Source organism: Cynara cardunculus (assembly GCF_001531365.2).
Source record: "Cynara cardunculus var. scolymus isolate 2C chromosome LG 5, CcrdV1, whole genome shotgun sequence".
NCBI classification, from domain to species: domain Eukaryota; kingdom Viridiplantae; phylum Streptophyta; class Magnoliopsida; order Asterales; family Asteraceae; genus Cynara; species Cynara cardunculus.
The window spans coordinates 27,717,874-27,732,209 of NC_037532.1; the positions used below are offsets into that span (position 1 = coordinate 27,717,874).

At 34.5% G+C, this 14,336-nt stretch overlaps 1 protein-coding gene across 1 annotated transcript; it reads right to left on the reverse strand.

Moving 5' to 3' along the window:
- Nucleotides 1–4,081: 4,081 nt before the first annotated feature.
- LOC112513501 (protein PIN-LIKES 7-like) lies at nt 4,082–9,288 on the reverse strand. The gene is made up of 10 exons (XM_025119784.1): nt 9,154–9,288; nt 7,234–7,313; nt 6,663–6,787; nt 6,153–6,274; nt 5,827–6,045; nt 5,454–5,573; nt 4,788–4,888; nt 4,642–4,694; nt 4,390–4,575; nt 4,082–4,231 (listed from the first exon to the last, which is right to left on the reverse strand). Exons 1-10 carry the CDS (start codon nt 9,286–9,288, stop codon nt 4,107–4,109), a joined length of 1,266 nt encoding a protein of 421 aa, XP_024975552.1. The 3' UTR covers nt 4,082–4,106.
- Between the last annotated feature and the right edge of the window lie 5,048 nt (nt 9,289–14,336).

Sequence of the window (14,336 nt, forward strand, 5' to 3'; positions counted from 1 at the left end):
TACGTGTAGTTTGTACTAGATGTACCTATTCAGATATTCTCAAGAAATAGAAAGAGACGGCACAAGATGTACTTTTAGTAAGAGAGTATCCAAAGCTGTTTCTAGATTATTTGTCGGATGTGTTGTCAAAACGTCAAGTAGAGTTCCAAATCAACTTAATGCCTGGGTGGGTCATTTGCCAAGACATCTACTGGTTAGCATCGTCTAAGACACAATAATTGATGAAACATCTACAAGATCTGTTGAATATGGATTTATCATTTGTCTTTATAGAGAGCACCAATATTATTATTAAGAAGAAAGATGGATTGAGGCGAATAAGCATTGATTATTTGAGACGAATAAACTCATGATTAAGAACAAATATACAATTGTAAGGATCAGTGATTTGTTCGATCAACTTTAGGGCACATGTTATTTCTCGAAGATTGATATGAGATCATGGTACATCAACTAAGCGTTCAGAAGGAGGATATCTAGAAACCTGCATTCAGAACAAGATTTGGTCACTATGAATTTATTATTTATAGTGATGTTCGATCTTACTAATAACATTTACAACGATTTTTGCACACATGTAGCTCAACTTTTAGATCCTAGATACATTTGTTAAATATTAACTAAGGGGGCCTTTGGTTCACAAAAAGAAATTTGGTGAAATTGAAATCCATCAAGGGATTTGACTTTGAAGGAATTGAAATGGATTTTTTGACAACTAGTTTGGTTGGTAGGAATTGGAACGGAATTTCAAAAAAGAAGAAGAATTGGAATCTACATGTGTTGGGGGTTGTGATGACGATAATAGTTGTGTGGTAGTGTCAGGGTTGGGGTGGGTGGGAGTCAAGGTGAGGTATGTTTGGGTTGAGGGTGGGTGGGAGTCCAGGCGAGGTGGGTCAAGGTGGTGGAATGATAATACTAATTGGCAATGATGGAGATGGTAACGATGACGATGGGGGTTGGATATGTTGGCGTACGGTGGGAATAGTGTGGTGGGGGGTGGAAAGGGTGGTCGGGGTGATGGGGTTGGGGGTGTTAATTAAATTGGATGCAAAAATTATTTGTTGTCTTTAAAAAACCAAATTATAACATTTGCCATGAAATGAAATTCAAGTCATTCACTTATGTCAAGGAATGATAATATCCCTTAGCCGTGGAATTCGGCAGAATCCAATCAATTCAGTCCGCGAACCAAACATGATCAAGGAATTTGTCATTTCAATTACATCAAATCTATTTGAATTATGCGAACCAAATAATCCTAAGGTGACGTTTGGTTCATAGAATGTTTTTGGATCAAATGAAATCTGTCAAAGAAATTTGATTTTGAACGAATTAGAATTGAATGTTATAATGTTTGACTATTTGTTTGGTTGACAGACATTAAATGGTCAAACATTGAAATGGAACATGTTAAATAAATTGGAATTTATCTGTTTGGTTTACAGAATGTAGCTTTGGAATTGAAACGAAATGTTGGTAAATGATCAAAATACCCTTTTTTGAAAATTTTGAACAACTTTGTCTTAATACTAAAAATACTTTGATGAAATAATCATATAATATATAAAACAATATAAAATGCATAACCCAAAAATAACCATAAACCAAATTACATTACTAAATTGATTTGAGATACACATTCTCTTAGACTCCCCCTTCTTGCAAAAATCGAAACCAAATCGAGTAGAAACCAAAACCATATGTAGTTTTCGAGCAGAAATTGAGACCAAATCAAATAGAGAATAGAGAAATCGAACCTGTGGTGAGTTGGTGTTGCAATGGAGAAGATGAGAGAGCAGGGAAAAACCTAGAAGACAAGAAAAGGATGGTGACGGCTGTTTTCTTTGAGATTAGAGTATACTTGAGGTTAAGGTTATATTTGAAATTATGAAATATTAATATTTAATACCACATCTATGTCATCGAATGTTTAAATCCTTCATTTGTGGAATTTGATGGATTTTAGAGATTCTTTCCTCAAAAAAGAATGAACCAAACAAGAGAATGAAATTTGGTCAAATGTATTCAACATATTAATTCCATCAGATTCCTTCAGAATCCGCGAACCAAACACTACATAAGTATATACATGTGTGGATTATATACATGTAAGAATTGTCATGACCTTCATCAGCAAGTGTCAATATTGACCCAAAAGGTCTACTGTGACGACTGTCGATGCTATAGGATTTGTCACCATACTTTTGTTGATATAAAACCACACAATCATGCCCTAAAATGAGCCAACAGTAAGACTTGTGACAACTAGTTATTCCCATATTTGTTGATAACCAAGCAACGTTCATTTAATGACAATTTTGAGCATCAGATTCATGTTTCAAGATATGAATATGGTTAATAAAGATAACTGGTCTCGTGTAGGGTGTCAAAAAGATATCAATATGAAAAGAAATAAAGATAGTCGATGGAAGTGATGAGGACAACAACTACAACAAGAGGAAAGCAAGAAACATCAACTAGCAAAAATACGTTATGTGTACAAATATATCCATATTAAATATTCGTACTAGACATACAAAATTGTATTGATTGCTAACGTATGTTAAAATAAAGCACAACCAAAAATAGAAATTTGATGGTCATGATCGACTAAATTAACCTTCTAATGTGGTCAAATGTGACCACTAATAGAGACGTACACAAAATTCCAGAGTACCAAATCTGGAGTCCCGGATCAAAAAAGACTGCTTAAAGATTGGTCTGGTCCTTTATGCGTGCAACAGTCCTATTTTTCAACTAAAGACCGGTTAAGAGTCAAACATTCGGATAAGGACCAAACTCAAGAATTGTCTAAGCTTGATCAAAAACCCAGTTTTGAAGATTAGGCTTTTATGGAAGCTACAGATCCACCTTTTTAAGCAAACAACAAAAAAACCATTGCTCTTGTTCTGACTAGTCAAGAACCAATTAGGATTGTTGGGTCCCAGACCAAGTCCTAGCTTTAAACCTAACACTCGTCTAAAAACTAAATTGGATTTTTAGTTGACAGACCAGGCCCAAGATCATTAATCCAAAGTGGATACTCTGCATCTCTACTACTAAATAGACAACCCCACTTTTTTTTGTTGAATGTGTGGTTGGGTCACTTTGCGACATCAACTAATCCAATAAAACCCTGAAAATAACAGTAAAAAAATCCTCTTAAAAAAGACTCGAATAATGACCTATGAGAAGGAACCCCAAAATCTATTATTTGTTTGGACTAAAATTGTCCCAAAGAATTCATTTTAGATTTCACACTCAAATGACAAAAGCTACAAGTTCAATGTATTTGTGTGTGACCAATCTTTCTTTGAGGACTAAAACTAAAATCTATAAAACCAATCATGTTGTTTGACTTGAATTACTCTTAAGTTGGAGCCCTTCAATTTTTGACTATTAAATAGAAATGGTAAGAAGTAGGGTCCGCTTATATTATATTTTGTTAAATGAATATCTGTGTTATGATACAAGCATCAGTTTTGCTGGTCACACACGTGCTACAGTGGCAATTACAATAGTGAAAATATATAAATCTTATCAAAAAATGCATTTGAAAAACAAGATCACATATTATTCATATGAATTCACATACTCACATATAAACCTTCACTTCTTACTTTTTTCACAACATTTAAGTTTCTTATTTGAACCTCCTATTGATACTAGGGTTGTAAACGAACCGAAAGTTCAGCGAACCGTTTAACAGGAAGTTCGTTTATTTAATAAATGAACGGACATGAATAATTTTTTTTTGTTCATTTAGTTAAACGAACGAACATGAACAAGAGTTCCATTCGTTTACGTTTGTTTATATATTAAATTTAATATATAATCTTTTATTTATTTACTTTGAATTCAAATAATATTTATTTATGTTCGTTTAGCCCGTTCGTTTAACATGTTAACAAACGAACATAAACGAACACGAACACACATGATTTCTAAACGAACGCACACGAACACAAAGATTTTCGTTCGTTTACCGTTCTTGTTCGTTTGTTCAGTTAAGTTAAATGAATGAACATGAACATGATTTATATTTAAAATTCAAAATCAAAATAAAACAACTATCAAAGAACAAATGGATCATGTGACATAAGTTTTCATGACAAAATATACATATAAATAGTTGACCAAGTTGTAAGTGCAAAAGCAGCAGCCAAGTAAGTCCACATCATAAGCATCGCACACTCCTCTTGCCCAACATTAAATAACTGTGACATTGTACCTGCGTTATTTCATTCTCTTAATTTCATAAAAAAAATCCTATAAATTCGATATCGGTAAGTCGAAACGTAGCCTGTTTGACTTTCAAAAGTCAAACACTCGTTCTTACTTTACTCAAACACGCACACCGGATCATTAGATATTTTTGTTAATGCTTACTGATATTCACGCCGGGAGGCAGAGCAAACATGATCAACAACACGAATCTGAAAAGGGGATCCAACGGAAGCAACCCGAGAGTTGCCGCCATTTTGATCACACCGATGCCAATTATGGGAAGAATCAAGTAACGAACAATGATGACCGTCATAACGATCGTGGGCCCCATGCTTGCCTTTCGTAGACCTGTAACAATTTAATGGTTAAAATTTGAATCTCCGAAACAATTCCAATTTTAAATCCATTTTATACCTTGTGTGAGGTTTCCTCCTAATATAAGAGTGAGACAAGGTATGGTTCCATCCCTATAACAAGAACAAAAAAACATCAAAATCAAATATTTCATATACGTTATAATTTTAGAGGTTTAACGGTACGGAAATTTGAATTATGGGTACCCGAGTAACGTTATGGAGTCTTGGAGCGCTCGTAAAGGAGCTTTTTCACCGACTAAAAGGCTTTTTACCCATGGGATTGCCCCGAACACGAGTCCTGCAAACTAAAGGTTATCGTATTTTTATGTAAGCATAGGAAAGGGCTTTAACGATTCGAGCTTTTAACGAGTTACTCGAGCTAATTAATTCTCGATTCGATTTGGAACACAAAATAAATCTCGTTTAACTTAACAAGTCGAGCTCCATAACATCAATGTTGAACTATGCTCGTTTGAAAACTCGATTAAATTTTTCTAGTCAAGTCGAGTCGAGTCGAGCCGAAATGGGCCATTCGAGCTCACACTTTTTCGAGCCAAACATGTTCATAAATCATATAATTAAAATATAAATATAGCGGGCTCAAATTGATAAACGAGTTAATGATCTCGAGTTCGAGCTCATAAATGAGCTTATAAAGTTTGAATTTTAGGTATAATATATAACTCAAATTTGTTAATCGAGCTCGAGATCGAACATTGGAAAAGTATTCGAGCTTGAGCTCGAGCACAACTTTGAAAAGTTATTAAGCCCAAGCTTGAGCCTGATAGAATTTCTCGAGTCGAGCTCAAACAACCTGTTACTTGTCTCAACTCATTAACACCCCAACGTGGGATAGAACGTTACACTTACAGAGCCAAGGGTCGGCGGAGCTAGTAGTTGCTCTAGTAATTTCTTTAGTATTTCTACTAATCGATCCGAAAACGACCCATCTTTTTTCGCTTCATTCCCTGATGAACCTTGATACACGATCTGCAAACAAAGACGTGGACGATAAGCTTGCTTTTGTTAAGCATTTATATTTCCACAGGTTTAACCTTTCGGGCCAGCTCAACTGCCAAACAAAGGCTAGGCCTTGCGGGTCCTCCCCATAGGTAACCGGTTCGACCACCGGCTGCTATCTTCAGGGCCCCTTGGGATTAGTCTAGGTGTGCGCCCGGACACTCATGCCAATTGCATAACGATGATGCATTAGGCTCGAGAATATAAGTGAAGAAGTTCTTACATGCTGGTTTTCAGTATCGCTGCTAGTCAAGTTTGACGAAGGCGTGATTCCATCAATATGATCAGGATCTTCTCTACTTAGAAGACGGGTGTTTTGATTCGTATCCAAGTCGTTACTTGCCACATTCAATAATTTCTCGGTTTCTTTCATTGCATTGAACCTCAAAGCCGAGCCTTGGACCATCTGGTAAGTACATGTCCATGTGTAGAAACTACCCAACTGTGCAAAATCACCAACCGAACCAAACTAAGTATATCCTGCTCGAAAGTAGAGTTTCAAACGGTTTGGTAAAATCACCAACCAAACCAAACCAAGAACAGGCTTACCGCCATGGAAAACGATGCATAAGAGAGTCCCTTAGCCTTACAAATGCTATGATCTCCGAATGGGCTGCCATCATCGGTGCAGATTGCGGGCACCATAATCAACAGAAGATTTGCAAAATTTCCTAAATTTTCCATAGAGAATGCAAGTGAAGAAACTAAACAACCAAAATCTAACGGTTAAAAAGTCGACCCCGGTGCATCAAGACTCCTCGGCTTTACAACGTACACGTAATTTCCTAGGGTTCTTTGGTTAAAAGACCGTTCTTACATGTTTTTTTCTTTTAAATCCATGACCTTCTGACAGGTTTGAGAATGTCACTGCAGAATCACATGTTTGAAATCACATGAGATTACGAGAAACACGATCAAAGCAAGGGTGACTTGGAGCGTAATCACATGTGATTTTACACGCGAGCTTAATGTAAAATACATGTGATTTGGCTATTCTCACGTTCTCTTATTTGATGATTGTTCTCATTTGATCCCGACTGATGTTAACCCGAAATGTACCTGTTGAACACATAGCTATAATGAGGCCTTCCAAGTGAGGCTTTGGTTTAATTAGTTTTATTGCTATCCATCCCAATATTCCTCCACATAAAAATGTCAATCCAATATTTATTGGCATAAACCACCTGCAAAAAAATTAAAATGCACCAAATTAACAGGATATGCAACATTTCTCTTTAATTAATTAGCATGGACATAACATCAGTGGGTAATTAGTCATTTCACTTTTAATTTTGACACAACGTAGGACGTGGTAAATCTTTTGTAGTAGCTCAATCGGTAAGATATCAGGTTTGCTTTCCGGTGATCATTACATCGTTAGTAGGCTACGAATGTGAAACGACCATTATATCCTTAGAAATAAAAACACTCGAGAATATTATCACGGGTCATGTTTTCAATACGTATGATCGTTGGTAAATGGAGTCGTATTTGCTTAACGAAGTGTAAACGGGGGTGTTCATAGACGATATATATTTCGAAATAGAAATATATGTCTATTTTTTAGGTCAAAAATAAGTAAATGTATATTTCTATATTTAGAAGGAAATGAGGATTAACAGATTTTTACCATGAGATGATGTCTTCAAAAGTGACAGTCTCCACAAGGCTTGCAAAGATAAGTGAGGGAGTAAATATCACAAACACAATCTGCAAATATTAAAGATTCTTTTAACCATCATTCTAAAAGCATTCAAATGCAAAAGTTTTGTTGAATAAAATTCTGTTATCAGTAACTATTGTGTCCTGTCAAATTATGTCCCATCAAACAGATGAAAACATATTATGTCAGAATCAAGTCAAATCATATATTACAAATGTAAAAAATAAATCTTGATTATTAATGTGTGTGAGGAGTAAATTAGTAGGTAGAGGTATATTTAGCAATTGAATAGGCTAAATACACCCCTACATAGTAATTCCCTCCTCATTCAAATCAATATTAAAACTCATTTTTTTAGGATCTCAATGCATGATCTGACCTGATTTTGACATTAAAGAAAACGCATATAGCAATTCCCTTTAGCAACATATAACTATATAAGGGTGGATTTAGCCCTCCCTATTATTATATTTAATTCATATGTAATTATTTATCTTCTTTCATGGAAAGGGGGATTTTGGGATAACGGAGTTTTAGATCTAAGGAAGCACCGAAAGCCCGAGTAGGCCCTTTTTCACACCTAAAGCCCAACTGGGCTTTCAAAGGTCGGGAGTTGGGACTATTTTTATCTTATTAAAAAAGGGCTTGAAAAGACAAACTCAATTGCGATAATAGCGGCCGCTATTACCAGTATTGCTATGAGACACTGCAATTCATAAACCATTATTTTGTCCGTGACGGTTGTCCGTTATTTCACCGCTATAATACGATATTATCTGTAATAACACCAAAATATTGTGATTTTAAATCTAAAACTATCTTTAATCTTTTTATAAAAAAATAACTTATTTATTTTATTATAACATAGAGATAATATTATATAATCAATTATTATAGGCAAAACATAATTATTACTTAATTTTCTATTTTTTCCATAATAAATTATGTTATTTAAAACAAAAACAGTTATCTTATAATAATAACATAACTAGAATGGTATTTGTACAATGTAACAAAATACATCTCGATTTTAATGTTTCTTTTTCTTTGTCTCGATCGATGTTATAATACGATTTTATGTGGTTTTGAAAAAGCGTAATGTTTTTATTTTTAAATAAAATATAAATATGATGATATGATAAAAAAACTGAAAAAAATATTGATATTAATACTAAACTAACTATTTAAAATTTCTCCATTTTTTGTGTATTTCTTTAATTATTAATTTTTGTTTTTTGTTTAATAATATTTTTTTATACAAATAATAATTAAGTATTTTGTTTGAAGTTAATGAATATCCTAATTATATTTTAAATTTTTTATATTTAAAATGAGATGTTTATCTTTTATTTAATTATATTTATCTGCAGTTAGTTACATGAAACTTTAATAAGTTGTACTTATGCATAATTTACTTATAATCTTGAATTTAAGTAATATACATCAATAAACAGTACTTCATGTATAAAAAATTGTATTAAGATTTTTGTCAAATGCTTTAAGGGTGTTTGAGATTACTTATAAAAATAACTTATTGACTTATTTCGGGGTGATAACGGTAATAAGCACTTTTAAGTGTTTAGATAAACAACTTGTACCGATTCCAAACCGATAATAAGAAGTTTTTAAAGAAGTTAAACCTTTCTGGCTTATAATAAATTGATAAGTGTTTTTGTAGAAAAACATAAGTTATTTCAAATAAACAATCTCAAATACCTCTTATAATATGATATAGATAATTTATGTTATTTCAATTATTATAGTAAAATAATAATTACGGTTAGCAAATGCTGGTTTCTTCGAAACTGATGAAACCCTAATATCGAAATCCTGGATCCGCCATTAACAATGAACATTGAGAAAATAGTAAATCGATTGAGGAATCACCTTGTTGAGGGAGTTGCGAGTGTTGGTAGGAAGAAGATTGAGGTAATCAGTAGCCATGAAAGCTCCGATTGCACTTACGATCAACACCTGCAATATCGGCATGGATGCCACTTCGAACAACCCCCAAAATCCCATTTTAATCAGAAAGCTTAAGATACAATTGGGGAAACCAGAAGAGAGAAGAAGAAGACGATGATGATCTCTTTCCCTCTGTGCCTCTTCTGATCATCTTCGATTTGTTTCAAGTTTTTTTAATGAAACATTTGTTTAATTAAATGATTATTATAATCACAGGAACAAAGAAGAAGAAGAACAACAAATACATTTGACTTGTGGCATCAGATTGAAAATAAGCAACACATTCAGGGGCATTTTAGTCTTTTCATACTGCTTTCGTTAATTTCCTGTGGTAATTTGGTAGTTTCGGTTAGGGATGCTCATGGGTTGGGTTGATCGGGTTGAACACGTTCAAACAACCCAATCTAATGCTTACGGTTTGAAAAATCTTAACCAACTCAACTTAAACCGTATACGTTAGTCGGGTTGATACCTTGGTACGTACATTAAAATATTTTTCTAACATTAAATATGTTATTTATCTACTAGTTTTCTTTTTCATCATCAACCATTTGATACAACTTATCCATATTTCTTACGTATATCACATTTAGTTAATTTTCTCAATTTACACATATATGTTTATAGCTAATGAATATATATACGAATGAGTTATATAAAGATGTGAATATATTGAAAATATGTGTATATAAAGAGCATACGTGATAGTGTAATTGTCTAATGTATATATTGATAGAAATTCAACAATCATATTTTATCCAAGAAATAAATACATATCGGGTTCATCGGGTCGGGTTGAGTTCAAATAATAGTAACCCAATATCAATCCAATACCTACAATTTGAAAATTTTACAATTCGATTAGACATCGTATTGCTTTGTGTTAAATTATTTCACATTGGGTTGAATTAGGTTCATCGGGTTTTTAAGCACCCTTAATTCTAGTTCATGTGCCATCTATCTTTATTTGGTGATTATAACTTTTGAAAAAAATCCTGAAGACAAAAATTATCGTATATTTATTGATATTTGTTTTCACCAGACATAGAATTACGTATTATATTTTTTTAATTAACTAAATAATTACCCTAAATAATTAAAAAAAGAATTTCTTTTCCATTACATAATTAAGAAAAATAGAAAAACAGACGATTTATCTTTAAAACTAAATAATTATTTTGAAACAAATTAAAATAGAAATATAAACATTTATTTTAAAACATATAAAATACTATTTATTGAATAATATTTTGGTGTCCATGTTGGAAACGAAATTTTTGGATAATATTTATTCTCTTTCAAGAACTCAGTTGTAGCACTTGATAAGATTCAGTTTGTTCTTATTGGAGAAATTTTGGAGTATAAATAGAAGAATTTGTTTAACGTTCCAAGAATACTCTCTCAATCTCTTAATATCATAATTATTTTTAGAGCATTTGTTGGGCTTCTTCAGGATGGGCCAAAATGCTGGTGTTGGGCTTACCACTCCATAAGTTTTCTGGATAGTTTGTCAATTTGGGTCTGTTGGCTTATAAATGCTATTTTGGTTATTAGAAATAAGCCTTTACTTAGGGCCTATTTACTTGAGACTTAATGAGCTTAGTGGATAAACTGGCTTATTCGGACAGACAAAATAGGTTGTTTACCTCGGGCTTATTCGCTCAGAAATGGGCTTATTCGCCCAGATGAAAAACCTGCGTTGTCCAGGTTAAGCCAAGTCAAAAGACTTGCCCTACCCTTACACTATTGTCGCGCCTCTTTCAACAAAACACCCTACTGACGTCTCTTCTCCATCGATCCAAAGAACCCTAATCGAAGGTCTCTTCTCTATCGATCGACGACCCTCTTCTCCTCCAAAGAACCCTAATCGGTTGTTGCTCTCTTCTTCATCGATTGACGCCCTCTTCTTCTCCAAACGTAACTACTATACTTCTCCTCCAAAGAACCCTAATCGGTATTTGCTGTTGTTAATTTTTGCTATTTGCTGTTTGCTGTTTGCTGCTGTTAATTTTTATTGTTTGCTGTCGGGATTTGCTGCTGTTTGCTTAAGCTATTTGCTGAGATTTCATGTTTGCTTACCTGTTAATATTTGTTGTTTGCTTACCTGTTAATGTTTGCTATGGTTACACCATCAAGGAAGATGTGTTGCTTACTTGTTAATGATCACTCTAGGATGAAATTCTTGGGGACATAACTAGAGCTGTTAGTATTTGCTTACCTGTTAATATTTGTTGCTACCGTAGCTGCTGTTTGCGTTTTTTTGGTTCTCATTTATTAAATAGCGCGTAGTTCATCCTCAGGGGTAAATTGGTCATTTTTATCATTCAGACTGTTGATTCAAATAGAAAAGTAAACAACAACATAAATTTATCCAGACAGATAAATTTATCCATACAGGACTTAATAGAAAATTTGGTAAACAGCCCCTTAGTGTTTTTCCTAAACATATCCTTGGAATGCACTTCTTTTTCCCGCTTCTTGGGGTATGTCTCTCGTAATTGTAATTTTATCATTATATGAATAAATTTTTCCGAGGTTCCGTCCCCTTACCCCAAAAAATACACAAATATTAATTGAATATGAGATTCAAATTACTAACTGTTGATCCTTTCTCTCAGTGATTTGATGATAATCCATTTTCACTTATATGTTGTATTTATGTTTCTGTCTTTTTAGTTCCAGCGATCTTCACTGAGCATGTTCAGTGATCGCTGAAGAACTTGTATTGTAAATCTATCAGAAACAGCGATACTTCAAGAAAACTACACTCACACCAAAGAACCTTCAGCAAATGTCGTAGACTGAAACTGGAGATTAGAGACTGGCGAGTACGTGATCTGAAACGATACTCAGTGATTACAAGTCTGTCTACATATGTGTGAAGACTGCTCAAGCCTCAGCGAATGATGAAGAGACTTTCAGGTCATTCCAGCATTCAGCGATCAAAGGAGCTTGCTTAGCACGATTGTTGTTGTCTTGTCCTTATGCACACAAAAGACAAACCCATACCCTTATGAAAGTTGGTACGGTACAGAGCCGACTAGTTGACTCTTTTGTCCACCAACTTTAGGTATGAATGTCTGCTCATGAATAGTGTTTTTTGTACTATTCACTGTAGCAAAGGACAAGCCTTCCTCTTAAGGCTTGACATGTACTCTAACCCTACCATATTGCTTTAAATGAACATTTAATGCACTGGGTATAAATAGAAGTGTTTCTTCTCCATGCAGAGTGCACGCAACTCACTCTCTAACCCTAATTCTTACTTCAAGCATTTTCTAGCTTAAGTAAATGATCTTCTTTACAGCATTTCTTTTCTTGTATTGCTAAGATTTCGTGTGTAACCAAAGAATGTTTAGATAGGTTTTTATCACCTTATATTTCCGCAAACAATCTTGTAAAATCTGTATTGATCTTCTTTATCAATATATATTTTAAATTTGAAAATATTGTGTTTGTATTCATCCCCCCCTTCTATAAACTATTTTACTATTCTTGTAGACCCTCAAGGGACCAACAAGTGGTATCAGAGCAATGCTTTCTCTCTCTCTCTCTCTCTCTCTCTCTCTCTCTCTCTTTCTGTTTAGCTTTTTTCAGTATTAGTTTATCTCCTTTCTTAGATAACTTTACCGCTTACAAATGGCTTTACAATTTACAAACACACGCACAAAAGACAATGGCTCTCTTGCCAAACCTCCCTGGTTTGTCCGTGACAATTTTAGTCTTTGGAAGAACCGGATGTCCCTCTTTCTTGAAGGTGTGGATCCTGAAATTCCACATTATATAGAAAATGGACCATATATTCCATTTACTATTGCTCTGGCTGTTCCAGCAACAGCTACGACTGCCGCGATTCCTAAACGGCAGATTCCAAAGCTCCCACATCAATGGAACGATGAAGACAAGAATAAAATAGCTATAGACACACGTGCTCGGTCTATAATAGCTATGTCTTTTCCTGATGATATTTATCACTCAGTGATGAAACTCAAAACTTCTAAATCCATGTTGGACACATTTTATGTCCAATATGAAGGAACCACTCAGGTTCAAGAGACCAGAAAGATCAATCTAGTAAGACAGTATGAAAGCTTTCTCTATGGAAAGTCTGAGATGCTGTCTGAAGTACATCAAAGATTTAACTGCCTTCTTATTGATCTTAGGGTTGTCGGCAGGGAATATTCTAATTCTGAAACTTTAACCAAGTTTCTAGAATGTCTTCCTGAGTCTTGGGACACCTTTTCCATGTGTCTCAAGATGTCAAATGACATGTCCATTCTTTCTCTTTCTACTTTATACGGGATTCTGTTTAACCATGAGCAATCTCGTCAACTGAAAAGGAATCTTGTAAAAGATTCCAGGGAAATGAAAAGCTCTCATTTGGCTTTTATTTTTGAAGCTTCTTCAGTTGAAACTTCTTCTACTTCTTTTGTCTATTCTCTTCCTCCCTTTGTTATCACAGAGATAGACTCTTCTATCTCTAAGGACATTCCAGAATCTGATTTATCAGATTTTGATGAGTCCCTGGCACTCTTGACTAAGTCATTTAGGAGGTTCACCAGTAAGAGCAATTTCCACAGATCTCCTTAGCTGTCCCTTAGGGAAAAGCCAAAGTCTGAAATAATAGACGAGGCTTCAGCTGTCTGCTACAACTGTCACCGGCCCGGACACTTTGCAGGTGAATGCAGATCAAAGAAGACCGCGACGCCATCTTCTAAAGCTCCTTCCTCCTTCAGGACCAAAGATGAGAAATACTCAAAACTGAAAGAGAAGTACAGGAAGAAGAAGAACAACAAGCGAAAGGCTAAAGGCCTTATTGCTAAAGAGCATGGCTGGGCTGAGTCATCCGATGAATCATCCTCAGGTGAAGAGAATAAAGCCTATATCTGCTTGATGGCCATAGATGCAGATGAAGGATCTTCAGAAGCATCTACTTTCTTTGAGCCATCTTCTTCTTCTACTCAGGTATGTTTCCTAAATGAACCCTCTTCCTCTTCTAGTCTTTCTGTCCTGGATACGCTGACAGTTGACCTTTACAATGCCCTCAATGGCAAATCGAAAGCAGAAATGCTTAACGTTGATCTTCAAGAGCAATTGAAGATTTG